Raw genomic sequence first — 26,332 nt, 5'->3', positions numbered from 1 at the left:
TGCTGATCACCCATGCGGGAAAAATAGTATGTGAATCTGTAATTCAAGACGGTATTAAAATGCATACACACAAGGGGGCTGAATGAAGATTGAACAGACAGCAGTAATTCAGAGTGCCTGGCAGTGCATCTTAATGTTCTTTTCATGGGTGCCTGCCTCAGGCTGCTGCTTTCTGGGTTTTTTGGTTTAAGTTCAACTAGAAGAGTTTGGCCATTTCTGAGAATGGTGTTTGGGGAAAATAAATTGTTTTGCAGATAGTAAAAAGTTCATGTAGCCATTTAATTGAGACGTTCTCATAGCTCTATGCTTTGGCCCCAGGATTTGAACTTTGGGGGCAGGGAGTGTGTGTGTGTGGACTGGGGGGCACAGATGCTCTGAGGTCAGGGATGTGCCTTTCCTCACAAAAATATACCTCCATTTGGCCAAGTTCACACATGCTCAGTAGGGGTTGTTAGAGGCTGGTGCTATTATTACAATTCTACCGCCAGTGAGCACATGCCATTCTCACACAGCTCTTCCAGGGCAGTAAGTGCCGACCAACACTTCCCTTGCAGCTGTGCTTCCTGGTGACCAAAGGCCAATGTGGAGAATTAAGGGGGCTGAATTAAGGTTTCTTGGACAGCAGAGAAGCCAAGACCTGCCTGGGCCCTGGACACTAAACTACCTGTAGAAGGTGTCGCCCCAGAATAGGGCTGAGCAGGCTGCCAGGGCAGGTAATGGGGCAATGCCTCCTGGCAGGTGAACAAGAGCCTCCATTCGCCAGTGCTAAAGCAACACTTGTTTACAAGCTGACACTTATGGCTATATGCAAATTATTTGAAAATATACACATTAACTCATGATGTAATTTTCATAAAATGTCACATGGAGCTGCACAAAGCCAGGCAGCTCTGTGCTGGCCCTATGCACTGACCTGGGGCACTTTTAACTACCAGCTTATATTGCCTCCCAAATTCATAACCCCTCCCTCCATCACTGCACCGATGACACTCAGACAAGAGTGGGACAAAATTTTTAGAACAAGTAATTTATTTGCTGGAAAATGTAATTTTAATCAGAAGAATGTTCAAGTGATCTTCTCTGAAACGCTTCCTGTCCCATGAGCAAAAGAAGGAAGAAAATCCCAGAAGTGAGGTGCTGGCTAGGTAAGTCGTACAGTGTGGAGGGTTTTGGTTTTGTGGAACATTGATCCACCTTCTGTGGGAAGAGGGTGTGGAGCCACTACCTGAACCAATCTTCTTGGGGACAGGCCAGCTACAGTGGTCAGGAGGGTGTTAAACTACCAACAAAAGGGGAGGGTGAACAGAGAGCAGATATTAGCACTAAACTGACATGTTTAGAACAAAATTAATCAAGGAACCACAGAACACAAAGAGAAGAAATTATTTAAGTCCCTATGTACCCATGGTAGGAGCCTGGGTAACAAACAAGAGGAACTGGAATCACTTTTATGAGCATAAATTTGATCTGGTTGGTGTCACCTGGTTGGGATGATTCACATGACTGGCAATGTTAAAATCATGGTTGTAACCTAGTTAGGAAGGATAAAGTGGGCAAGGGAAGAGCGGGAGAGGTATTCTGGCAAAAACCTGTTTCTGAGTCACTGACAGCTCAGAAGAAAATGATCTAGCCTGCTTATGAACCAATGTCCTAACAGATAAACCTCAAGATGGGGTATTAGCTGGTGTCTGCTACAGACCATCAAATCACACTAGGGAATAGGATGATCCCTCCTTATATACCTAGCTATAATGTAATAACTTTAATTTGAGTGATATATGATGGAGGTCATGCTACCAGGACTAAAACATTCTTGGAATTTCTAATTTTGTTATAGATGACAATTTCCTAACTCAACAAGTGTTGCATCCAACCCAGGGCAATTCTATATTAGACCTCATCATGACAGATAAACAGGAGTTACTCACAGAACTAAAACTTACTGGTAACTTAGGTACAAGTGATCACGACTTGATCACATTGATAATGAAGTCCAGACCAGGGGGGAGGAGTAGCTCAGTGGTTTGAGCACCCACGGTTGTGAGTTCAATCCTTGAGGGGGCCACTTAGAGATCTGGGGCAAAATAAATACTTGGTCCTGCTAGTGAAGGCAGGGGGCTGGACTTGATGACCTTTCAAGGTCTCTTCCAGCTCTAGGAGATGGGATATTTTTAAAAGGGCCAGTTTCAAAAAGCTGAAAACAATTGTGAGCCAAATCAGCTGGGAGGAAGAATTTAAACAGAAAAGCATGAACGATAATTGGGAATTGCTTAAGAACACTTCACTAACTACCCAAAACCCACACTCCCACAGGTGAGGAAGAAGGCTGTATTGGTTAAGTAAGGGACCTGCTTCCAAAGGGAAGTATTTGCCTGAGATAGGTACCTTTCCTCAGCATAGCTCTGGCATTAGTTATGCTCAGTATCAGTTTTGTGGAAAATACTTATCTGCAATAAGACAGCATCATTGTCTTATGGGTTAAAAGATTTGCAACTTTTAGTTGCTAGTCTTAAAACTAACTAGCCAAATGGCTGTATCTCCACTAGGGTGACCAGACAGCAAGTGTGAAGGGGTGGGGGGTAATAGGAGCCCATATAAGAAAAAAAACCCAAAATCGGGACTGTCCCTATAAAATCAGGACATCTGGTCACCCTAATCCCCACAGGTCTATACAGTGAGCATGACAGTTCCTAAGGACACTGGGCTGCTTTGTTATAGACGGGGGCAGTCAGCCGTTCTGGAGCATTAGCACCCAGTAGTGAGATGGGCTCTGCCAGTTAGTTGTTGGGCCACATTACTTTGGCTGGTTTCAGAGTGGTAGCTGTTACTTTGGCTGCAATTGTTTGTGACGTTGCTGAAATGCATGGTCCCATTTTTCTCTTTGTTGTTCTGTTCTTGCACCTCTTCACTCTCATCACTTTCTTCTGTGTCACTTCTTGCATCGTTTTTTATCTGCAGGAGAGAGACATTTTAAATCAGAGGCAATAATACGTGGAAAGCTGCACAAGAAACAGCTGAGCCGCTGGATGACGAGTCCAGCTGCCATTTCTGTCCGTGGGCTTTAGCAAACCCTTTCTCGTGTCCTCCCGGGCTGCCCTTTGGAGAGTCTCTCCTTGAAACGGGCTCTGACTGTCCCTCTGTCTCACTCGAGGGGTGACCCAGGGACATTCCTGGGCGAGGCCAGGAACGGCTGTACAGGCTTGAAGCAGCTTGAGGTCAAAGAAGCACATTAAGTTCCTGGGTGGGGAGGATTTACCTTCCAAACACTCACAGCTGGGCTAGACTGGAGGAGGGGCTGAAGGCATGCTGGCCTGTGCTGGCCTGTGGTTTTGCTTGGGCTGCCCTGCTGTGACAGCTGGGGCCCCTGAGCACATTTCCTTTCTAGCTTCAGAGAAGGGTAACAAATCCCTGTTGAATGGGGCTGGAGGAAAGGAAAAAAGAGCTTTCTACAGCTGGCTGGGCTATGCAGTGCCTCCGTTTCAAGGAGGGGGAAGGATTGTTTGTGTTGGTCTGTGGGTGGAAGAGGAAAGTGGCACAGTTTGTAGCAACGGGCTGAAATTCAGCAAACGAAAGGGTTTCCTAGCACTAGGAGCACATTGGGCCAAACCCCGAGGTCCTTCCATGGCAAGTCTATTGATTGCGGCAGATTTTGTGTGAATAAGGGCTTCAGGAGGCAGTGGATAGAGCATTGGATTGGGTACAGGAGACCTGGCTTCTGCCCATTCCACTCCAGGGTGAGCACTTCTGTCCCATCCCCAGAAACCTGTCCCAGTCACAGATCTTCCCCACTCCTGCCTCCTTGTCCCAGTGCCTTTTCCTCATCTAGCCAGTACCAGTCTCATCCCAGTTTCCTTGTCCTGCAAGGCTTAATCTCCTTCCACCAGTCCCAGGCTACTTGTCCAGTCATTCCCAATTCCCCTACAACCCCCCAGCTCATTGTTTACTTCCCCAGCCAGTGCCAAGCAGTCTCCCCTTTGACTCCCAGTCTCCCTGCTCTGCCAGTTCCAGTCTCCCCTGGCTCCCAGTCTCCTCCTCAGGTTACAGTTCTAGGGTCTTTTCCCAACCAGTTCCAGTCTCTCCTTCACCCCAACTCCTAGTCACAATCTGCATCTCCCCCATCAGCCTCCAGACCCAGTCTCCCCATTCTCCTTTTCCCAGTCTGGCCAACCCCTCCACCCCAGGTCAGGCTATCACCTCTCCATTTGAACTGACAGCTTCCTCTTCCATATTGCCTGGGCCCAGAAGAGAGATCACTGAGAGAGCGCAGGAGAGACAGGCTCCCTGCTTTCAGTTAAAATGTAAGAACCTAAGAATGGCCATACTGGGTCAGACCAATGGTCCTTCTAGCCCAGTATCCTGTCTTCCGACAGTGGCTAGTGCCAGGTGCCCCAGAGGAGATGAACAGAACAGGGCAATTTATCGAATGATCCATCCCCTGTCCTCCAGTCCCAGCTTTGGACAGTCAGATGTTTAGGGACACCTAGAGCATGGGGTTGAGCCCCTGACCATCTTGGCTAATAGCCACTGATGGACCAACCTATCCTCCAGGAACTGATCCAATTCTTTTTTGAACTCTATTAATTTCAGTCAACTCTTTGCCAGAGGATGTTGCGAAGGCCAAGACTGTGAAGACCAAGACGATAACAGGGTTCAAAAAAGAAATAGATAAATTAATGGAGGATAGGTTCATCAATGGCTGTTATTCGGGATGGGCAGGGATGGTGCCCCTAGCATCTGTTTGCCAGAAGCTGGGAATGGGCAACAGAGGATGGATCACTTGATGATTCCCTGTTCTGTTCATTCCCTCTGGGGCACCTGGCATTGGCCATTGTCAGACGACAGGATACTGGGCTAGATGGACCTTTGGTCTGACCCAGTATGGCCGTTCTTATGTTCTTATTGGGTGATCCCTGGTTGTCGTGTTATCTGAAAGGGTAAATAACACTTCCTTGTCAACTTTCTTCACACTATTCATGATTTTATCCCCTGTTAATTGGCTCTTTCTAAGATGAACAGTCCCAGTCTTTTAAATATATCCCTGTAGAAAAGCTGTTCCATAACCGTAATCATTTGTGTTGCCCTTCTCTTTACTTTTTCTGATTCTAATACATCTATTTTTGAGCTGGGGCAACCTCAATTGCATGCAGTATTCAAGGTGTGGGCGTATTTATATAGTGGCACTATGATATTTTCTGTCTTATTTTCTATCCCTTTTCTAATGGCTCCTAATATTCTCTTAGCTTTTTTGACTGCTACTGCACATTGAGCAAATGTTAGCAGAGAACTATCCATGTTGTCGCCAAGATCTGTCTTGAGTGGTAACAGCAAATTTAGACCCCATTGTTTGGTATGTATAGTCAGGATTAGGTTTTCCAATGTGCATTACTTTACATTTATCAATATTGAATTTCATCTGATATTTTGTTGCCCAGCCACCAGTTTGATCAGATCCCTTTGTAACTCCTCATAGGGCAGGTCTTCACTACGGGGGTGGGGGTCGATTTAAGATACACAAATTCAGCTACGCGAATAGCGTAGCTGAATTCGACCTATCGGAGCCGACTTACCCAGCTGTGAGGACGGCGGCAAAATCGACCTCCGTGGCTCCCACCTCCGCTGGTGGAGTAAGAGCGTCGATTCGGGGATTGATTGTCGCATCCCGAGGAGACGCGATAATTCGATCCCCGAGAGATCGATTTCTACCCGCCGATTCAGGCGGGTAGTGTAGACCTAGCCCTAGTCTGCTTTGGACTTAACTACGTTGAGTAATTTGTATCATCTGCAAACTTTGCCACCTCACTGTTTACCCCTTTTTCCAGGTCATTTATGAATATGCTGAAGAGCACTTGTTCCAGTACAGACCCCTGGGGGACACTACTATTTACCTCTCTCCATTCTGAAAACTGACCATTTATTCCTACCCTTTGTTTCCTATCTTTTAACCGTTTCTGATACATGAGAGGACTTTCCCTCTTATGCTTAAGAGCCTTTGGTGAGAGACCTTGTTAAAGGCTTTCTGAAAGTCCAAGCCAGCTCAAAAGCAGCCGGGAGAGGGCTCGCAGGGCAGGGGCCCAACATCAAGCTCTGGCAGGCCTTGGGAGATGGGAGGACGGGGAACACCCTGCTGCAGGACTCATTGAAGAAAGCTACAGAGGCAGAAGGCAGGGCAGCCTTTTCCTTCCGCAGCACATGGCAGAGGACATGCGGGATGGGCAATCCCATATGCTGGGTGAGCATACCAGGGTCCACTCTGTCCTGTAGTCCAGAAGATCTCCAGTTTTGGAAACACCTGCCAGGACCAACCTCCAGCACAACAAGGGGACCTCCACCACCTGTGCCTCAAGATATGGATTGTGGAACAGGGGTTCAGCAAGGAGCTCTAAACCCTCGGTGGCCACAATAGACTTGGCTTTGGAGACCAACTTCCAGATCCTGAGAAGGTCCTGGCAAAAACCGGCAACAGTGTGCCCTTGTTGCCAAGAAGGCTAATGACATATTGGGCTGCATTAGTAGGAGCAGATCGAGGGAAGTGATTATTCCCCTCTATTCAGCACTGGTGAGGCCACATCTGGAGTATTGCATCAGTTTTGGGCCTACCACTACAGAAAGGATGTGGACAAATTGGAGCGAGTCCAGCGGCGGACAACAAAAATGATTAGGGGTCTGGAGCACATGACTTATGAGGAGAGGCTGAGGGAACTGGGCTTGTTTAGTCTGCAGAAGAGAAGAGTGAGGGGGGATTTGATAGCAGCCTTCAACTACCCGAAAGGGGGTTCCAAAGAGGATGGAGCTCAGCTGTTCTCAGTGGTGGCAGATGACAGAACAAGGAGCAATGGTCTCAAGTTGCTGTGGGGGAGATCTAGATTGGATACTAGGAAAAACAATTTCACTAGGAGCGTGGTGAAGCACTGGAATGGGTTCCCTAGGAAGGTGGTGGAATTGTCATCCTTAGAGGTTTTTAAGGTCAGGCTTGACAAAGCCCTGGCTGGGATGATTTAGCTGGGGTTGGTCCTGCTTTGAGCAGGGGGTTGGACTAGATAACCTCCTGAGGTCTCTTCCAACCCTAATCTTCTATGATTCTATGAACTCAGAGAGGTTTTGAGGGAGAGCTCTCAGATGGAGATAAAAGAGCTGCCGGTCATATCACAGCCTTCGGAGGTAGCGGAGAAAGTCATGCTCTAACTGGCTCAGGAAGAGGAGGTTGCCAGGACCAGGACCAAGGGGCACCTCTGAAGTGGGGCTGGGGTCAAGAGCAGAAGGAGAATGGGGGCATCAAAATATGCTTGGCACCAAGATTGGGATCTGGGGGAAGATGGTCATCCCTGTCTAGGTCAGCTGGTGTCAGACCCAGGTTCCAGATCTCCCCCAAGTTTTCTGGAAGGCTCCCAGTCACAAAATCCACCCCACTGGCAACCAAGGAAGAAATCTCAAGCTCGGCACCAACTGGGGGGACTGATGTTGATAACAAGGGAACCCACTGGCAACTTCCTCCACAATGGGCTCCTTTAATGGGGGGAACAGCAGCAACAACATCCCCCCCCCAAACCACCTCCTCAGCCAGTTCCACCCAGTGAACTTTCCTGGGGACACTAAATGGGGTGTAGCAGAAACAGCAGCATCCCCCCGAGAATGGTGAAGGGGAGGCCTCCCCCAAATCTGAAAGCAGCAGCTGCCCCCCAGCCTGGTGCTTCCCCTTAATGCTGCGCTTGTCCCCCCTCTTCCTGCCCCCCTCCCAGACCATCTCCCAAGCAACACTATCAAGTCAGCAAGCAAGATGGCATTTGCCAGCGGGGGCCAATGGCAGCACCTCTGGGTCTCCATCTTCCCTCCCAAGGGGGCACTCTCCATCTCCTGCCATTGCCATCTCCCACTTCAAGCCTGTGCACACTGGCCATAATGCTTGTCTGGGTGCAATGGGGAGGCCACCCCAGGCACCTGGGTGGGCTGAGAGGGAGGCTCTGGGGAAGGGCTGGCCCAGATATCATGGTTACAGTGGCTTTACTGGTGCACCCCTGCACCTCGGGCGGGGGAGGGGGAAGGGAAGGGATTGAGAAGCAGGGAAGGGGGAGCAGGGGGAAACCTGTTCCCCCCGCCCCCCCGAGGGAAAAGGGCTCCCTGGGCAGGGGCTGAGGAAGCTGAACAGGGAAGGGAAGGGGAGCACAAGGAAGCCGTCTTCCCAACAAAAGGGAAGGGAAAGGCAGGAGGAGAAAAGGGGGAATATGGGTGGGACAAACAGACCAAACACACACAAGAGGGGAAGGGAGAACATCAACCAAGGCAAAGCGAACCTACAACGGGAAGGGGCAACACTGCCGCGGACAGGCCTCCTCCCACGCTGGAGCTAGGGAACAAGACAAGAAAGCTGCTGCTGCTGCTGGCAGAATGGAAGCAGGTGGGGGGTGAGCGACAGCCACAGCCACACCACACCTCCCCCAGAAAAGCAGCGGAGCAGAGCAGCCAGGCACCCTCCTCCAGCTCCAGCAGTGGTGGCCAGCTGGAAGCTGGGCCCAGTGCACAGGATGGACAGTGTCACTTAGTGAGCAGCTCTTTGATATCTTGTTTTCTCCTCATTGTTCAATGTGTAGCCCCAGGCTTTAATTACTGCACCCTTGGCAAACCATGCTTCGAAGACAGAATTATTCATTTCCTCAGGGATTTTCCATAGCACTCCTCACTAAAATATCGGAGTGCTTCACCAACATTCACAGCTCCCCTGTGCGATGAAGGGAATATGACCCCCAGGTTACAGATGGGAACTTGAGACACACAGAGATTAAGGTAAAAAATATCCACTAATTTTGGGTGCCTGATTTGAGATGCTTAGGACCTGATTTTCCAGAGTTATATTGCACTTAATCTGTGCCATGGACATCAGCTGCAGCTGTGAGTGCTCATGTCTGTAAGTCAGACCCCAGGGTCTCAAGCTAGACACCTGAAAAATAGGGACCATACAATTAGTGACCACCTGTGAAAAGCGGGGCTCCCACAGACAAAAGTTTTCTTCTCTACGCAGACTTGATTCATGCCTTGAGCAACATCCATTCTGTACACTGAATGCAGCTGGGGATCTTATGGAAAAAGTAGTACGTGATCCCATAACTACAGACTGTACCATAGCATAATGCATACAATAAGGGGACTGAATTAAGGTTGTACAGGCAATGGCTATACCGTGCCATTGATGAATTTGTAGAGCATGTGAATGACTAGGCTGGCCCAGAAGATGTGCAGCAGCTGCAAAACCATCAGGAGAGCATTCATGAAATAGTATCCGAAGAAGGGCTGGAGGAACTCCATGGAAATATAGAGTGAAGTATACAGCACCCTGCAATATAGCAAGAGACAAACTCAGTCAAGAACAGGTATGAGATCTAAGCAGCAATAGCAAGACGCCAACCGCAGAGTGTTCAGTTCCAGGTCTGGGTGGAAGTTCTGGTCAGTTCTGTTGTGCCAGTTGTGGCCTTTACACTGGATGAATGTCTTAAATTGTCCAAAGCAAATGAAAGGTAACAAACAATTAGGTCACCCTGATATATGAAACTATTTATAAAATAAACAAAAGTTGAAGATACAAAGTCTGATATAAATTGATGCATTTCATAGATTTTACTGCCAAAAGGGACCATTATGATCATCTAGTGCATAGGAAGGCCATAGAACCTCACTCAGTAAATCCTGTATCACATCCATAACTGACGTGTGCACCTCAGAAAGCCCTCCAATCTTGAGATAAAGACTTTCAGTAATGAAAAATTTATCAACTCTCTAGACAACTTGTTCCAATGGTTAATTATCATCACTTAAATACTGGCACCTTATTTCCAGTTTGAATTTGTCTACCTTCAACTTCCAGCCACTGGATATTATTACACTTTGATCTGTGAGATTTAAGAGCCCTCTGCCATCAGAAATCTTTTCCCCATGTTGGCAATTGTAGACTATGCTCAAGTCACCTCTTAATTTCGTCCTTGATAAGATAAATAGATTGAGCTTCTTAAATCTCTTACTGTAAGGCAGATTTTCCAGACCTTGAATCGTTCTTGTGACTCTTTTCTGAACTCTTTCAAATTCTTCAACATCTTTTTGAAGTGAGGACACCAGAACTGGATAGAATATTCCAGGAATGGTCTCATCAATATTGTATGCAGAAGCAATACCACCTCCCTACTCCCTGAAATTCCTATTCATACATTCAAACAGCACATTAGCCCTCTTACTCACAGCATCACACTGGGAGTTTAAGCCAAAAGAAATAATTAGGAGTTTTCAAGGCTCTTAGTAAGGTTAGGAAATTGCTATAGCAACAAACCCAGATGGTGAGACAATTACAGGAAGTGTCCAGAGACACTGGATGTGTGTTTTACTTGTTTAATTTTAATGGGACAAGATTGCTAACCCTTCCTGAACATTGATTTTCTGGTGGTCACTTAGGGCTAGTTCCCCAATAGGACATAGGTGCTGAAACACCTTAGTGTTAGGTACCCAGTGGCACCATCAGCCCCAAGCCGGGCACCCAGGCTCCCTATACAAGGTACGAGGAGAGTTAGGCACCTAAGAAAAGGGGACACAGAAGTCAGCAAGCTGAATGGGGATCTACCTAAATTAGCCAGGAGGGGTGTGACCTAAATCCCACCCGTAAAGGTAATTAGGTGCCTAACTCTACTCTAGGCTGGAGGGAGGAGCTTTGCTTGAGGCCCACAACCATGAACCTTCTCCTGGAATTAGGCACCTAAACCCGGTCAGTTCTCTCTCTCCAAAAGCCACAAAAAGAGAGAGACTGTTACCCCTACCCCCCTTATAGCCAACAGCCCAGTGATTAGGGCACTCAGCTGGGATATGGGAGATCTGTTTTCAAACATCTGCTCTGCCTTATTTGGAGCAGGGACTGTAATTTGGGTCTCCCATCTCCTGAACACCAGGCTATTGGGGTTTCAGGTATGGTTCTGTATCAATCTCTCCTGTTGAAGTTGTTCCACTTTGAATAGATAGATAGAGCAGGGACTAGACCTTGGGACTCCAACATGTCAGTAATAATGGAGAAAGTCAGAAGTGTTCAATAAATATTCCTGCTCTGTATTTGGGGGGAAAATGGTGTAGTCATGTCATACGATGATGGTGAAAACTTTCAATTTCAGCAGTAACACAGGAGGATATTAAACAGCAGCTACTAAACTTAGACATTTTTTAGTTGGATAACTTCTATCCAAGAATTTTATAAGAGCTGGCTGAGGAGCTTATTGGACCATTAATGTTGATTTTCAGTAAGTTTTGGAACACTGGAGAAGTTCCAGAGACTGGAAGAAACCTAATGTTGTGCCAAAATTTAACGAGAGTAAATGGGATGACCTGGGTAATGATAAGCCTATCAGACAGACATCAATCCTGGGCAAGATGATGGAGAGGCTTATATAGGATTCATTAATAGAAAATTAAAGGAATGTAATACAACTAATGTCAATCAGCATTGGTTTATGGAGAATAGATACTGTCAGACTAACTTGATATAATTTTTTATGAGATTACAAGTTTGGTTCATAGTGTTGATGTAAGGTATCTGAGTTGGCATCATATGATATTTGATTAAGAAACTAGAATGATACAAAATTAACAAAGCACACATTAAATGGACTACAAACTAGCTCACCGACATAGCTAAAAGTGTAACTAAGTGAGGAATCATTATCAACTGGGTTATTTCTAGTGGGGTCATGCAGTGATTGGTTTTTGGCCCTGGGCTGTTTAACACTTTCCTCAATAGCCTGTAATAAAACATAAAATCATCACTGATAAAGTTTGTGGATGACACAAAAACGGGGGGAAGTGGTAAATAAGAGACAAGATCACTGATTCAGTGTGATCAGGATCACTTGGGAAGCTGGACACAAACAAACAATGTGCATTTTAATACAGCCAAATGTAAGTTATACAGCTGGGAACAAAGACTGTCGGCCACAGTTACCAGGTGGGGGAATTCCATCCTAAGAAGCAGTGACTCTGAAAAAGGATTTTGGAATCATGGTTAAGGCTGAGAAAAATCAGATTTTTTTGTTTAAATTCACGCCAGTGTCCCGAGTGAATGCTGGATTTTCATGGGATATGCACAGCCATTGAGTCCCTGGTGTATTGCTGCATTTTTTCCCAATAGCGGGAAGGCAGAGTGGGCTTCCCCCTTCCCACCTCCATGCTGAGGCTGTGCCTGTCATGGGGGTTAGCAGGCTGGTTCCGTTGTGGACAGGGTGGGGAGGGGGTAGGCCGATCCTGTCCTGGGGAGTAGCGGTGTGGGTCACTACATGGTGCTGGCTGGCTGGCTGAGCTCGGCTTAGGGTGACCAGACGTCCCGATTTTATCGGGACCGTCCCGATATTTCCTTGTTTGTCCCGCGTCCCGACCGACGTGCGGTCGGGACAACCGGACAAACAAGGAAATGCCCCGAGCCTCGAGCCCGGAAGTGCTCGCGCCCCCCCCCCCCTGCCCCGACTCCGCCCCCTCCTCCCCCGATTGGCTCCCTCCCCGAATCCCCGCCTCTTCCCCGGGCTCACCATTCCCCCTCCCTCCACAAGCGCTGGAGGGAGGCCCGGGAGACGCAGGGGAAGCGCGGGGCCGGGGTGAGTAAGAGTCCGGCCTGGCCCAGTGCAGGCAGGACTCGGGTGGTTGGGAGAGGAGGGGGGCGGCCCGCGGGGCCAGGCGACGGGGGAGGAAGCGGCCATGGCGCTCGGCGGCTCTGGCGCCCCCGAACCCCCCGAGCTGGGGCCTGCAGCAGCGCGTACGCTGGGCCCAGCCCCTGGCTAGGCACGTCTGGGCTGCCCAGCTGGTGCTATCCCGCGGCGGCCCCGGGGCAGAGGCATCGGCAGCCCAGCCCCGTTCGTTCCCCTGCGGGACGGGGGGGCTGGGGCCTGCTGCCCCCACTCCGGGGCCGCCGCGGGATAGCACCAGCTGGGCAGCAGCCCAGACGCTGGCCAGGGGCTGGGCGCAGCGAGCGCACTGCTGGGTCCCTGCAGCAGGCCCCGGCTCGGGGGGTTCGGGGGCGCCAGAGCCGCAGCCGCCAAGTGCCATGGCCGCTTCCTACCCCCGCGGCAGTGGGAGCTGCAGCAGCGGCTGCTCCCGAGTCCCGCTGGCCGGGGGTGAGAACAGCCGCCGCCTGGCCCCACGGGCCGCCCCCCTCCTCGCCCTACCTCCCAACTGAGTCCTGCCTGCTCGGGGCCAGGCCGGACTCTCACTACCCCGGCCCCGCGCTTCCCCTGAGTCTCCCGGGCCTCCCTCCAGCACTTGCGGAGGAAGGTTTTTTTTTTTTTTTTTTTTTTTTGGCCCCGCCCCCCGCCACGCCCCCCCCCCCCCCCCCCCCCCGCGTCCCGATATTTGTCTTTGGTGATCTGGTCACCCTAGCTCGGCTTGGGGCGGGACTTGACTCATGTTCAGCTCCGGCCCAGCCAGCTGCTGCTTCCTGTCCAGTCACAGCTGTAAACAGGGGATTTTGCATGGGAGTTGGGAAAGGGCGGGGGGGGGGGAGGGGGGAGAGGGGAGAAATGTGTGATGTCGGTGTTTGGGTTTTTTTGTTTTGCTTTTCTTTTTCCTTGACAGGACTTTAGGTGGGAAGACTATGACAGACACCAAGGCAGAAATGGTAGTGACCCAAGCAATGGAAGAGACAATTAAGAGGACCAGAAGTGGAAGCTACAGGATGTACATGATCCTGGAGCAGGTACCTGAAAAAAAGAGCTTTGTTTGTATGAAGTGCTGCCTGATAGAGCTGATGGAACAGAAGATCTGAAGTTTGGAGATGCAGGTGGTTACTATGGTTGAGTTTCGTAGGGGATTCAGGCAGATGATGAGGGATGGCAAGACGAGACTGAAGGGAAATGTCAAGACTTGCAGATGCAGGCTGGACTGGAGAACTGTGACGGGAGATGGCTGGGTGAGGAAAGGGGCCAGTGGTAGCCCATCACTACAAGAACCAGGCAGAGGAAAAGACTGGCTAGTGAAGGAGAAACAAAGCTCAGGAGCAGGTTTGCTGAGTTGGAGAATGAAGAAGGGGCACAGGAGGCACTAACAGAAGGTGGGAGGGCCAGGAGGAAGAGAAGAGCGGCTAGCCCTACAAGAAGAGGGGAAGAGTCAATGGAGATAGCCAGAGTTTGGAGCCCTAGGAGGACAGAGGATGACTCACAGAAGATTGGAAATGAGAACAAAAGACAAGAGGACTTGCAGCCTGAAAGAAAACAGGAGGAAGGCTGGAGAATCGCACCATCACCAGGAAGAGGCAGGTCTATGTGACTGGGGACTCCCTACTAAGAAAAACTGGCAGGTGTGTCACCAGAGCTGATCCAGAGAATAGAGGGGTGAGCTATCTGCCAGGAGTGAAGATACAGGATGTGGACCTGAGACGGAAGAGGATCCTAATGGGAGCAGAAAAGAATTCACTGATTTGTTCCCATGTGAAGGACAATGACAGCTAGATTCTCACTGGAACACATCCAGGAAGACTATGCCAGGCTGGGGAAGATGCTTAAGGAAATGGAGGCTCAGGTGATCTTCAGTGGGATTCTACCTGTCCCTGGAGGAGGAGAACAAAGGCAAGACAAGATTATGGTAATCAATAGATGGCTCAGGCATAAGGAGGGCTTTGGGATGTTTGACCACTGGAAGGCATTCATGAACAAACGACTTCTCATGGGATGGACTTCACCTGAATAGGGAGGGAAATAGACTTCTGGGATGGAGGTTGGCACAACTGATTAAAAGAGCTTTAAACTAGGAACTTGGAGGAGATGCTCATGTAATCTTCACGTCTGATTTTAACATTGAGAGGGAGGAAGATCAAGTAAGAGAGGATACGGCAAAGGAGAAAGGAACAGCAATGGGTAGGAGAATGGACATCAAGAGGAAAGGTTGTGCTGATACCAATGACACTAACAGTCAGGTAGGTGATACTGTCTGAAGAATGACTGTACCCAAATGGGTGAGGAATGTGAGCGAAGTCAAGCAGCAACAACTAAGATGTCTGTACCCCAGTGCAAGGAGCTTGGGTAACAAAATAGAGGAATTAGAAGTACTGGTGCAGGAAGTGAAACCAGATATTAGAGGGGTAATAGAAACACGGTGGAATAGTAGTCATGGCTGTAGCACAGGTACTGAAGGGTATGTGCTGTTCAGAAAAAAAACAGAATAAAGGTAAAGATGGTGGAGAAGCTCTGTATATTAATGACGAGATGGAATGGATAAAACAGTCTGTTTGGGCCAAAATCACTTTGGGGAAGAAAGCTACTAGAGGTTCCCCTGGGCTATGCTTGGGCTGTGCTACAGACCCCCAGGATCTGATCTGGATCTGGACAGAGACCTCTTTAATGTTTTTAATGAAATAAATACTACTGGGAATTGTGTGATTATGGGAGACTTTAATTTCCCAAATATAGATTGGAGGACAAGTGCTATTAATAATGGTACGACCCAGATATCTCTGGATGTGATAACTGACAGATTTCTTCACCAAATAGTCACTGAATCAACAAGAAGAGATGCGATTTTAGATTTGGTATTGGTGAGTAGTAAGGACCTCACAGAAGAACTGGGGGCAGCCTTGGTTCAAGTGATCATGAGCTAATTCCGTTTAAACTAAATAGAAGGATAAACAAAAATTGGACTGGATAGAAGAACTCAAGGATCTGAATGTGGAGGAGTCTTGGAATTACTTTAAGTCAAAGTTGCAGAAGCTAGCTGAAGCCTGCATCCCAAGCAAGCAGAAAAAATTCATAGGGAAGGGTTGCAGACCAAACTGGATGAACAAGCATTTTAAACAGGTGATTAAGAGAAAGCAGAAAACCTACAAGGAATGGAAGATGGGATGATCAGCAAGGAAAGATACCACTTGGAAGTCAGAAAGCATAGGGGAAAAGTGAGAACTGCCATAAGCCAAGCAGAGTTGGACCTTGCAAAGGAGATTAAAACCAACAGTAAAATGTTCTATACTCAAATAAAATGAAAACAAGGAAAGAAGAAGTGGAACTGCTAATCACTGAGGATGGTAGAGATTAAAGATAATCTAGGCATGGCCCAATACCTAAACAAAGGGATGTTAATAGTGGAGTTCCTCGGGGATCGGCCTTGGAACCAATCTTATTTAACATCTTCATTTTTGTGCCGAGGACATTAAGTGGGAATGTGCGAATAAAATTAGCAGATGACACAAAGTTGGGGGGTATTGTCAATGCGGCGGAGGACCAGAATATCATACAAGAAGATCTGAATGATCTTGTAAACTGGAGTAATAGAAATGTAATAGCACAAAATGCAAGGTCATGCACTTAGGGACTAAAAGCAAGGGGGTTTGCTATAAGCTGGGGATGTATCAGTTGGAAGTGACTGAGGAGAAAGACCTGATTACAGGATGACTCTGAACCCCCAATGTGAAGTGGCCGTGAAAAAGGCTAATGAAGTCCTAGGATGCATCAGGCAAAGTATTTCCAGTAGAGATAGGGAAGTGTTGGTACCATTATACAAGGCACTGGTGAGACTTCATCTGGAATATGGTGTGCAGTTCTGGTCTCCCATGTTTAAGGAAGATTAATTTGAACTGGAACAGGTGCAGAGAAGGGATACTAGGATGATCAGAAGAATGGAAAACCTACCTTATCAGAGTATCAGAGGGATAGCCGTGTTAGTCTGAATCTGTAAAAAGCAGAGGGTCCTGTGGCACCTTTAAGACTAACAGAAGTATTGGGAGCATAAGCTTTTGTGGGTAAGAACCCGTTCTTACCCACAAAAGCTTATGCTCCCAAAACTTCTGTTAGTCTTAAAGGTGCCACAGGACCCTTCGTTGCTTTTTACCTTATCAGAGGAGACTCAAAGAGCTTGGCTTGTTTAGCCTAACCAAACAAAGGAAAGGAAAGGAAAGGAAAGGAAAAGGGGTAGGCAAGTGGGCAGGCAGGGATAGCTCAGTGGTTTGAGCATTGGCCTGCTAAATTCAGGGTTAGGAGTTCAATCCTTGAGGGGGCCATTTAGGGAACTGAGGTAAAAAATCTGTCTGGGGATTCATAGATTCTAGGACTAGAAAGGACCTTGAGAGGTCATTGAGTCCAGTCCCCTGCCCGCATGGCAGGGCCAAATACTGTCTAGACCATCCCTGATAGACATTTATCTAACCTACTCTTAAATATCTCCAGAGATGGAGATTCCACAACCTCCCTAGGCAATTTATTCCAGTGTTTCACCACCCTGATAGTTAGGAACTTTTTCCTAATGTCCCACCTAGACCTCCCTTGCTGCAGTTTAAGCCCATTGCTTCTTGTTCTATCCTTAGAGGCTAAGGTGAACAAGTTTTCTCCCTCTTCCAGGATTGGTCCTGCTTTGAGCAGGGGGTTGGACTAGATGACCTCCTGAGGTCCCTTCCAACCCTGATATTCTATGTGTTTATCAAAGGGAAAATAAATCAATCATTTTTAAAATTATCCCAGATTCAACAGGGTCAGGACCCAGTGGGATCAACCTTGCCCCCCAAGGAGCTTTGAACTACTCGATGGGAGCTGGGCAAGCCAGGCAAGTCCCTGGTGACTCTGGAATACTCCATGGGAGGCGCATTTGAAGAAAACCTGAAGAAACCTGCAGTAAAGCCAAGGCTCACCTGCATGGGAAAACGATGAGCCGAGTAACAAGGAAAACGGACGAGAAAGTTAAGAAGAGAAGGTGGCTTGCGCGTCTCCAGTTCAAGTAATGAAGCAACTTGGTTAGCTGGGGAGAGAAGAAACAAGCCATTATTGTCAGCCAGTGTGTGATAGCACCGTGAACACCCACACAGCGCAGTGAGGCACAGTGTGACATTCAGCCCTCAATCTCAGAGGCCAAAGATGGGTCATAGGAATTTAACTCCCCTTTCAAACCTGCAGGCAGCACATCCTGGACAAGGTGGATATCCTAAGTAAGTGCAGGAAATTACATTTCCTGAGAGAGGTGGAACTCTTTACATACTATGCCCTGCATTTTATTTAATAAAGTACTTTCAGGTGTTTTCCAGAGAGTTTTTCCTGCTCCAGGGACAATGTTTATCTAGGTCTTTTCAGCAGCGGGAAACTGACTTTCACCTGTCTGACCTGCTTGTGTCTTCATTTACCCCAGGGCAAAAGGAGTGTACAATGCTCTGAGATCAGAATGGCAGCATTTTGCCCACACTTTGCACAGGTATCACTGGTGACACAAGGTGCCAGGCACAGAGAATCAGACCCAATAATAGTAATTCCTTCTAAAGCTGATACTTGTCTAGAAAAAGCACCAAATCATGAATCACCAAACGAGCTGGAGAAGTAGTAATATGTATCCATACATTTTTACTTGATAAAAAACACAGACTTTACACATTTATAACCTATAAGGCAGATGACAGCCTGGTCATTTTAATTCTAATGCTTGTAAGAGAGAACATGCCCAGGTATGTAAACTGTGTAAGTGTCTAAACTACAGTGAGTCTGCTGTATAATGTTGGCTTGGGATTGGACTACATGTTCACCCAGCTAACTAGAAACAAGTTTCAAACTCTTGGTGATTGCTAGGTATTCTGAGACTTTGAACTGCATCCATGCAGTGTGCGTAAACCCACTCTTTGCGAAGAGGGACTCAAGCCAGCATGCACAGTAAAACAGAAGGAAACATTCCTAAGGCTGCACATAACCAAATTTCCCACTGGCCACTGATTTTGGGCATCCAGCTTGTGACACCTGAGTCTGATTTTCAGAGGTAAGGAATGCCCACAGCCCCACGTGAAATCAATGGGAGCTGCAGGGGCCCAGCAACTCTGAAACTGAGGGGTTTAAAGTTAGGCTCCCAAAAACCGGGGCATGCAGAGTCAGTGGTGACTTTGGAAAATCTGGGCCCAAGTATCTATATCATCTAATCAAATGTCACCAGAAGCTGTCACTCTTAAAAAGATAGTGACAGTAATTTGGAAGTTCTAGTAGAGATTCCATAGTGAAGATTGTGCTGAAGTTTACACTCAAAGCAGGACTAAAATCCCTCTATTTCACAATTTAATAAATAAAATAAATATAAATAAAATAAAAATAAATAAATTCAATTTCTAAATTTGACATAATTGCTCATCGGAGGACAGTTGAATCATCTAGGTTATTTCTTTGGTGAAATACTCTGACTTTTCCAGAATGAAAGTTGAGTTAGTTGGAAGTGGGGTCACTTGTGTTGCTAAGCACGTGTATAAGAGAGCAGGATCAGAACCGAACATTGTCCGACACAAGAGACTGAACTGTTTCACCCAACACAAAATGTTGCTTAGAGTTCTTTTTAAAACTTCTCTTAGCATTTCTTTTTAGAGATAACAAAATAAAATGCAGGGGACTGGACTAGACGACCTCTTGAGGTCCCTTCCAGTCCTCCAATTCTATGAAAATAAACCAAGAAAATGGAGACAGCATGGAAGGGATATTGCAATGTATCCATTACAGTGCAACAGGAGTATATGTTCTAAGAAAGGAAGCCCAAGTGCCATGGCCAGGGCTGGCTCCAGGCACCAGCCTAGCAAGCAGGTTGAAGGGGGGGCTGCACGTCCGGCCGTTCGGCGGCGGGGCCGTCACTCCCTCTCGGCGTGAAGGACCTGCCACCGAATTGCCGCCGTAGAATGAAGCGGCGCTAGAGCTGCCGCCGCTTGTGATCGCGGCTTTTTTTTTTTCTCCTGCTTGGGGAGTCAAAAATGCTAGAGCTGGCCCTGGCCACAGCTATTTTATAACCAGTGAATAACCTACCTCTAGGAGAGCAGTGGAAGAAACATGGAGCAACATCACCAAAGACCCAATCCGGAGGTAATTGGCACAGTATGAGTAACTGATCAGGATGATGGTAGTTGCGTGGTGCACCATTTGTTCCTTAAAGTCCTGGAATAAGACGACAGATTGAGTTCCAGTTTTGTGACAAACTGCAGGTACCAGCACAAGGGATACTGCTGCCTTTCCAGTGTTTAGAAACTGTCTCTAGATAATCTAAACTCTCTAGATATACTGGGATCTCACCTGGCTTCCCAGAACATGACATGAGTTAGATGCAGAAAAATGACTGAGAATATGGGCATGGCTACACTTGCAGCTGTAGAGTGCTTTGAGTTAAACCAGCCCTTGGAGACTGCAGCAGGGAAAGCACTGTCAGCTGCAAGTGCACTGGCATGGCCACATTTGCAGTAGCATTGGGAGCAGTGAATTATGGGAAGGTATCCCACAGAGCACCTCTTCCCATTATAGTGCTGTGGCTTGTAGGAAGGGGACACAGGAGGCGCGGGGCATTCTGGGTCCTGTTCCAATGTCCCATGATGCATCGCTTTGCATCCCAGTAAAACCTGTGCTTCTATCCACATTTGGCACCATCTTTCAATGTTTTTTGTATTGCGTGCTCGGTCTTCCCTTTCTGTCTGCAGGAATGGATCCCAAACTGCTGAGGAATATGCTGATGGGTCTTGCCAGCACGTCACGAATTGCAGTCAAGTTACTCCTTAAGCTACAAACTGACAGTGAGGAGTCCGACAGTGTTGACTTGCATAATGCATACAAATCAATGAATGAAAATCAAAAAGTGCAGGAGTGGCAGGAGAGTGAAAGGAGGCTCCGCCAGCAGAATGCGGATCGCTGGCACCAAAGTACAGAGCGGCTGAGCCCCTTAGCCCTGCTCTCTGGCTGTTCAAATTCAGCCTCCAGGTGTTGAACCTCTGAGTTCCATGCCTGAGTGAAGCTTTCACCCTTCCCTCTACAAATGTGATGTAGAGTACAGCAAGCCGCTATAACCGTGGGGATGTTGTCATCGGCCAGGTCCAGCTTCCCATACAGACAGCGCCAGCGGTCCTTTAAATGGCCAAAAGCACACTCCACAGTCATTCTGCACCGACTCAGCCTGATGAACTGCTCCTTGCAGCTGTCAAGGCTCCCTGTGTAGGGTTTCATGAGCCACAGCATTAAAGGGTAAACAGGGTCTCCAAGGATCACAATGGGCATTTTGACTTCCCCTATGGTGATCTTCTGGTTTGGGAAGAAAGTCCCTGCTTGCAGCTTCCTGAACAGGCCTGTGTTCCAAAAGATGTGTGCATCATGCATCTTTCCAGACCAACCTGCGTTAATGTCCATGAAATGCCCATGGTGATCCACAAGTGCCTGGAGAACCATAGAGAAATACCCCTTCCGATTAACATACTCAAAGGCTAGATGGGCTGGTGCCAGAATTGGAATATGCGTCCCATCTATAGCCCCTCCGCAGTTAGGGGAAACCCATTTGTGCAAAGCCAGCCACAATGTCACACACGTTGCCCACAGTTCTTCTGAGCAGGATGCGATTAATGGCCCTGCACACTTGTACCAAAACAATTCCAATGGTAAACTTTCCCATTCCAAACTGGTTAATGACTGATTGGTAGCTGTCTGGAGTTGCCAGCTTTCAGATTGCAATAGCCACCCACTTCTCCACCGTCAGGGCAGCTCTCAATCGCATGTCCTTGCGCCGCAGGGTGAGGGCGAGCTCCCCACACAGTCCCATGAAAGTGGCTTTTCTCATGCAAAAATTCTGCAGCCGCTGCTCATCATCCCAGACTTGGGAAGAGGTGCTCTGTGGGATAGCTGCCCATAATGCACCACTCCCAATGCCACTGCAAGTGCCGCAAATGTGGCCACACGCCACTGTGCTTGCAGCTGACCATGTGAACACACGGCAGCGCTTTCCCTGCTGCGGTCTCCGAGGGCTGGTTTAACTCACAGCGCTCTACATCTGCAAATGTAGCCATGTCCTTAGGTGAAACCAGTGCAATTTTCTTGTGTAGACAAACCCTTAATTCATTTTAAATCAGGCTTATTTTGATTTAACTTAAATGGATTAGTCCGGGTCTAAACACAAAATTGTGTCAGTTCACCTAAAGGTGTGATTTTAAACCAATGTAGTTAACCTGAGGCCACTTTACTTGTGAACACTCTTAAAGCTATTTAAACCTGATTTATATCAATTTAGCTTGTGCCTGTAAATTACAGGTGCAATGTAAACCCATATATGCCAGGTTTAAAGTGATATAAGTGGATGCAGAGGGGTAAGTACTGGTCTAACTAAATTGTTTTGAAACTGATTTAAGTTAAACTGCTGCAACTTCTGAATGTAGGCCAACCTTTAGGAACAGGTTTAAGTGAAACTGAAATAAGAGTGTCTACACAGGGGTTTGCACTGGCTTAACTAAATTGGTACAAATCTATGTGTAGATTTCTCTAGCTGAAGTGCCCTGTGGAGTGCGGCTGTCTTGGAGGGCCATGAATTGATACGCTCTCAAATAAATGTGTTAGTCTTTAAGGGTCTTTAAGCCACAAGTACTCCTCATTCTTTTTGCTGATACAGACTAACACGGCTACCACTCTGAAACCTGTCTCTTTGAGTTAGCTCAGTCCCACAGAATTATATATCTTGACATTAAATTAAAAACTTCTCTGCTGAAATGGATAGATTTGCCCTCCTGTCAACAGTGAGTGGGGAAAATTAACCCTCTAAGGAAAGGGATAATTTCTGTCTGCATCTATCTATTGATCCATACTGAACTTACCACACTAGAATCTAAGCATCTCCCAAACTGGCCTTTGAAGGGAGGGTCTATAGGATGCAGAGCGTTTAAAACAAATTGGGGTGAATCTCCCCACAGCCTGAAGTGTGGGTCACTGACAGACTGATGAGGCAGATAGACAGTTGTGAGGGTGCAGAGCTGAAAGAAGTGGGAGGGTGCTGGATAGGTCCCTGACTTTGTTACTTTGGATCGGACCCCAGATAACCTCTGGCTGGCCAGTTATATCTCACACATAGCTGTCTAGAATCTGAGTACTTCCTCTCACCTTTCTTTTCACATCAAAGGCCATGGTGAAAGTCAGTGCCAAGGCAAAGGTGAGTTCCATCATGTAGTACCAGTACATAGAGCGCTGTAGTGGCTGCAACAGCAAAACAAAGAGGCTTAGTTAATGCATAAGCCATGGGGAAGGGCAGATAGTAAACGTATTCAGCTCTGGTTCTCTTTGCAGCGGTGTCTGAAACGATTTACTTGAGCATAGGGAATTCAGTAAGCAGCTATAGCAGTGATTAAAGAGTGAATCAGTAGAGCTGTGTGGGAAATTGTCTATGTATGTATGGATTAAGATAGTCTTTAATTACACGATCACATGCAATTTTTGCCCCAGGAACCCTTTTCAGCACTTCTATAAGTCTAAATAGATAAATAATTTTGCTTTAGATTTAAACTGTTGATATTCAATAATAATATTTAGCATCTGCCTACCAGGTTGCCTCTGCAGATCTCAAAGCATTTTTACAAAGATGTTTATCTGAAGAATATCACTTTAAAGACAGGAAAATTGAGGAGCAGGGAATAGGCACTTGCACCGTGTCACACAGCATGTCTGTAGTAGCTGAAGTCACAGAAAAAGCCCAGGTCTCCTGACTCCTAGTCTCACAGTAGTTCTCCAGCCATGGGGACATGCTGCCTAGAGCTGACTGAGAAAGGAAGGGGATGCAGAACTGACATTTCCATCCAATGAGGCCCTGTTGGGACAGATCATAGCATTCCCAGGTTCCATTGCACTTGAATACCCAAGGGCAAAACCTAGTTGTCTCTCAGTAACCATGGTTTCATTAACGACATTGGAAACCACAGCATACATGTTTTAACCCTTATAGATGGGGTATATAGGTTTTGCCCAGTACTGAGAGATTAACAGGTTAAATTCATCTCACTGAATAAGCCAGAGACGGCACCTGTATCAAGGGAGTGATGCAAGTTAAGCTGTGGGTGCTTCCTCATCAAGAGGACCGAAGCAGATTGGTTTGGGGAAGCCTGTGTCAGGCTCGGGGAAGATGTTAGGCAGAGTGTGCGGAGATGTCCCTAAATCAGACTGGAGAAGCCTGTATCCCCAGCACATCCTCCAGCAGCTGGGAGAGGGCACTGTTTGCCTTCCCATGCTCTAAGAAATCTTTGTGAACCCTGACAAAAGTGACTTGTTGGTGTTTTATTCACCATTAACAGGATCCTTCTTATCACCTCAGATTAGTTTGTCCCCCATTTGCTTGCAGGAGTGCAGAGCTGGCTAAGTCCTGACATGGCCACAGCCCTTTTACATCTCTCCCCTCTTGTGAATGTCTAAACAGCCATTACACCAATGGGATGCAGACTTGCAGAAGGCCCAGCTATGTTCAGCTCCACGGGGGAAATGTACTTGCCCTTGGAGGTGATTCTGCTTTTACCACGTAGGATCTTTTTATTACACTGATTTGAATGAACCGTCTGTGGAAGTGGGTGTCTACACAGAGTCACACCTCTGCTGAACTGAAGGGTTAGCCTGCCTGTTAACAGGTGATTGCATTCTTTGGACTCAAACCTAGACCTGCCGTGCTTACCAGTCTGTCCATGGCACATGCTGTAACTCATCTGTAAAGAGCCCTCTGAGGTCTACCTTAAATAGTACAGGATAAGGGGTGCATCCAGCTGCTTGGGACAGGTCCTGACAAAGGCCAAGAGATTATGTGAACCTTCTGAGTTGCTGTTACATGGACCAACACACCTGGATGACTTACCTGCTGTGGATACCCCACCCAGCATTCTCTTGGGTCCCAAAACCAGGGCTTCTGTAAAGAAACAGTGTAATCTAACTGTGAGAATGCAAGAAACATTCCTCTCCCAACCAGCTGCCTAATTAGGCCTGTTCCCATTATAGCTTATATAATACAAAATGGAGTTGCTTGTTTTGACCCCATCAGAAAGGATGCATTCTGAAACAGTCTTACAATAAGATTTTCCATTAGACTACATTAAGCTCCTGCTTCTTTTAATATGTGGATGGCCTCACAGGGTGAAATTTCTGTGTTAGCTTATGCCCTTTGAACTTCCTGTGTAGTTTTTGGGTGATTTAAAAATGTCTTCCCCTAGTAGATGGACTGGAAAGTACTTCATCATCCTTATGTGACACAAGCACATCTTGCTTCTCTCCAAGTACAGAACAGAAATATGTATTGAACATGTTTGCCTTTTGTGCATCATTGCTAGCAAGGTAGGGTGGGTTCTGATTACATACTCACATCATACAAGACCACAAGTCCAGTGCAGAAGGAAATGAGGTAACACAAAGAACTCCAACTAAAAGCAAGTAAGAAAAGAACAAAGGAAATTAGAAGTTCAGAGGTCAGGCTCAGCTCTTCTGGCCACCCCTAGTATCAGTCATTTGTGCAACCACTGACCTTAGCTAATACATACTTGCACAGCATATAGCACTCAAATGAGCTCCACTTGATAGCAGAACTCTAGGTGCACTTTATTCCCTCAGTCACAAAAAAGGAGCAACATGTAATACTGTATATAACTGCTTATAATGCACAGTAGTGTATCTTGTATCACTTCCATCAGCCTTGGCCCACTGCTCCATATTCTCTTCTAATAAGCCCAGTCTAAATCTCCTTAGCCCTGGTACATACTGTCAAACTGAAGCACTGCTGATAGGAGCTGTCAGTAATGGTTGTGAGCTCACCATGGTTTAAATGGAAGTATAGACTAGAACATCATATTCACCACTGGTTGAGTTGCCACTCATGACAACTATAGCCACCAATAATTCTATTACACAATGTAAACAAGGCCTTAGGGGGGCAGTTTGGGGTAGGACTTGGTATATTTTGGTTTCAGAAGCACCAGGCAGCCAAGTTTCATTTGTGGAGGATGAGGTGGGAGTGACCATCTGGGTCACAGGCAAGCAGACAGATGAAGGAGATTTGGTGGAGAGGATGCTGTTAGGCTTGGCAAGGAGGCAGCAGAGTTTCCTGGGAGCCAAGAACTTCTGTGCTCTAGCGCTGTGCAGCTGCTTACTCCTGCTCAGAGCAGATGGAGCCCAAGCTGGATGGGAGTGCAAGGAATGGGTGATCATGCCCTGGCCAGGACAACTAAGGTGGCACAGGACATGTTGTAATGTGTTGCTGGTAGAGGCCAGTAGTGACTAAGCATTGTTGTGGAGCACACCCTCTGAGGGGGTCTCTGAGGCACAAGCCTTTCTGGGTGGGGTGCAGTTTATGCAGCACCCCCCAGCTCATAGCTGGGCCTACAGGCACAGCATTGTGAACGGGAGGAGGGAAACCGCTGGTAGTTGGGAAGACAGGTAGGGTCAAGAGAGGGATTTTTCAGGCTACAGGATAAAATGTATGTTTGAAAGCAGAACCTGACGAGGAAACTCAATTGAAGGTAAGGTAACCTGAATGAATTATGGGTGAGGAGGGTAAAAGCAGGTGGGAACAGGGCAGGCAGAGCTGGCCTTACCATGAGGCAAACTGAGGCGGCCGCCTCAGGTGCCAGACTGTGTGGGGG

The 26,332-nt window shown here is 47.3% G+C and overlaps 1 protein-coding gene across 1 annotated transcript in view; it reads right to left on the bottom strand.

The window, feature by feature from the left end:
- Window positions 1-1,011: 1,011 nt before the first annotated feature.
- The window catches only part of LOC101945790 (ceramide synthase 4-like), a 42,492-nt gene continuing 17,171 nt past the window's right edge, over window positions 1,012-26,332 (bottom strand). The window contains exons 4-10 of the mRNA XM_005309304.4: window positions 25,060-25,117; window positions 24,559-24,609; window positions 22,830-22,922; window positions 19,737-19,865; window positions 17,612-17,718; window positions 9,172-9,325; window positions 1,012-2,952 (exon numbers count right to left, since the gene is read on the bottom strand). Coding sequence (XP_005309361.4) covers window positions 2,746-2,952; window positions 9,172-9,325; window positions 17,612-17,718; window positions 19,737-19,865; window positions 22,830-22,922; window positions 24,559-24,609; window positions 25,060-25,117 — 799 coding nt within the window. The 3' untranslated portion in view covers window positions 1,012-2,745. The remainder of the gene's footprint in view (window positions 2,953-9,171; window positions 9,326-17,611; window positions 17,719-19,736; window positions 19,866-22,829; window positions 22,923-24,558; window positions 24,610-25,059; window positions 25,118-26,332) is intronic.

This window comes from Chrysemys picta, chromosome 25 (genome assembly GCF_011386835.1).
Source record: "Chrysemys picta bellii isolate R12L10 chromosome 25, ASM1138683v2, whole genome shotgun sequence".
NCBI classification, from domain to species: domain Eukaryota; kingdom Metazoa; phylum Chordata; order Testudines; family Emydidae; genus Chrysemys; species Chrysemys picta.
The sequence above is the reverse complement of the archived record's forward strand: the minus strand, read 5'-3'. Positions and strand labels throughout refer to the sequence as shown.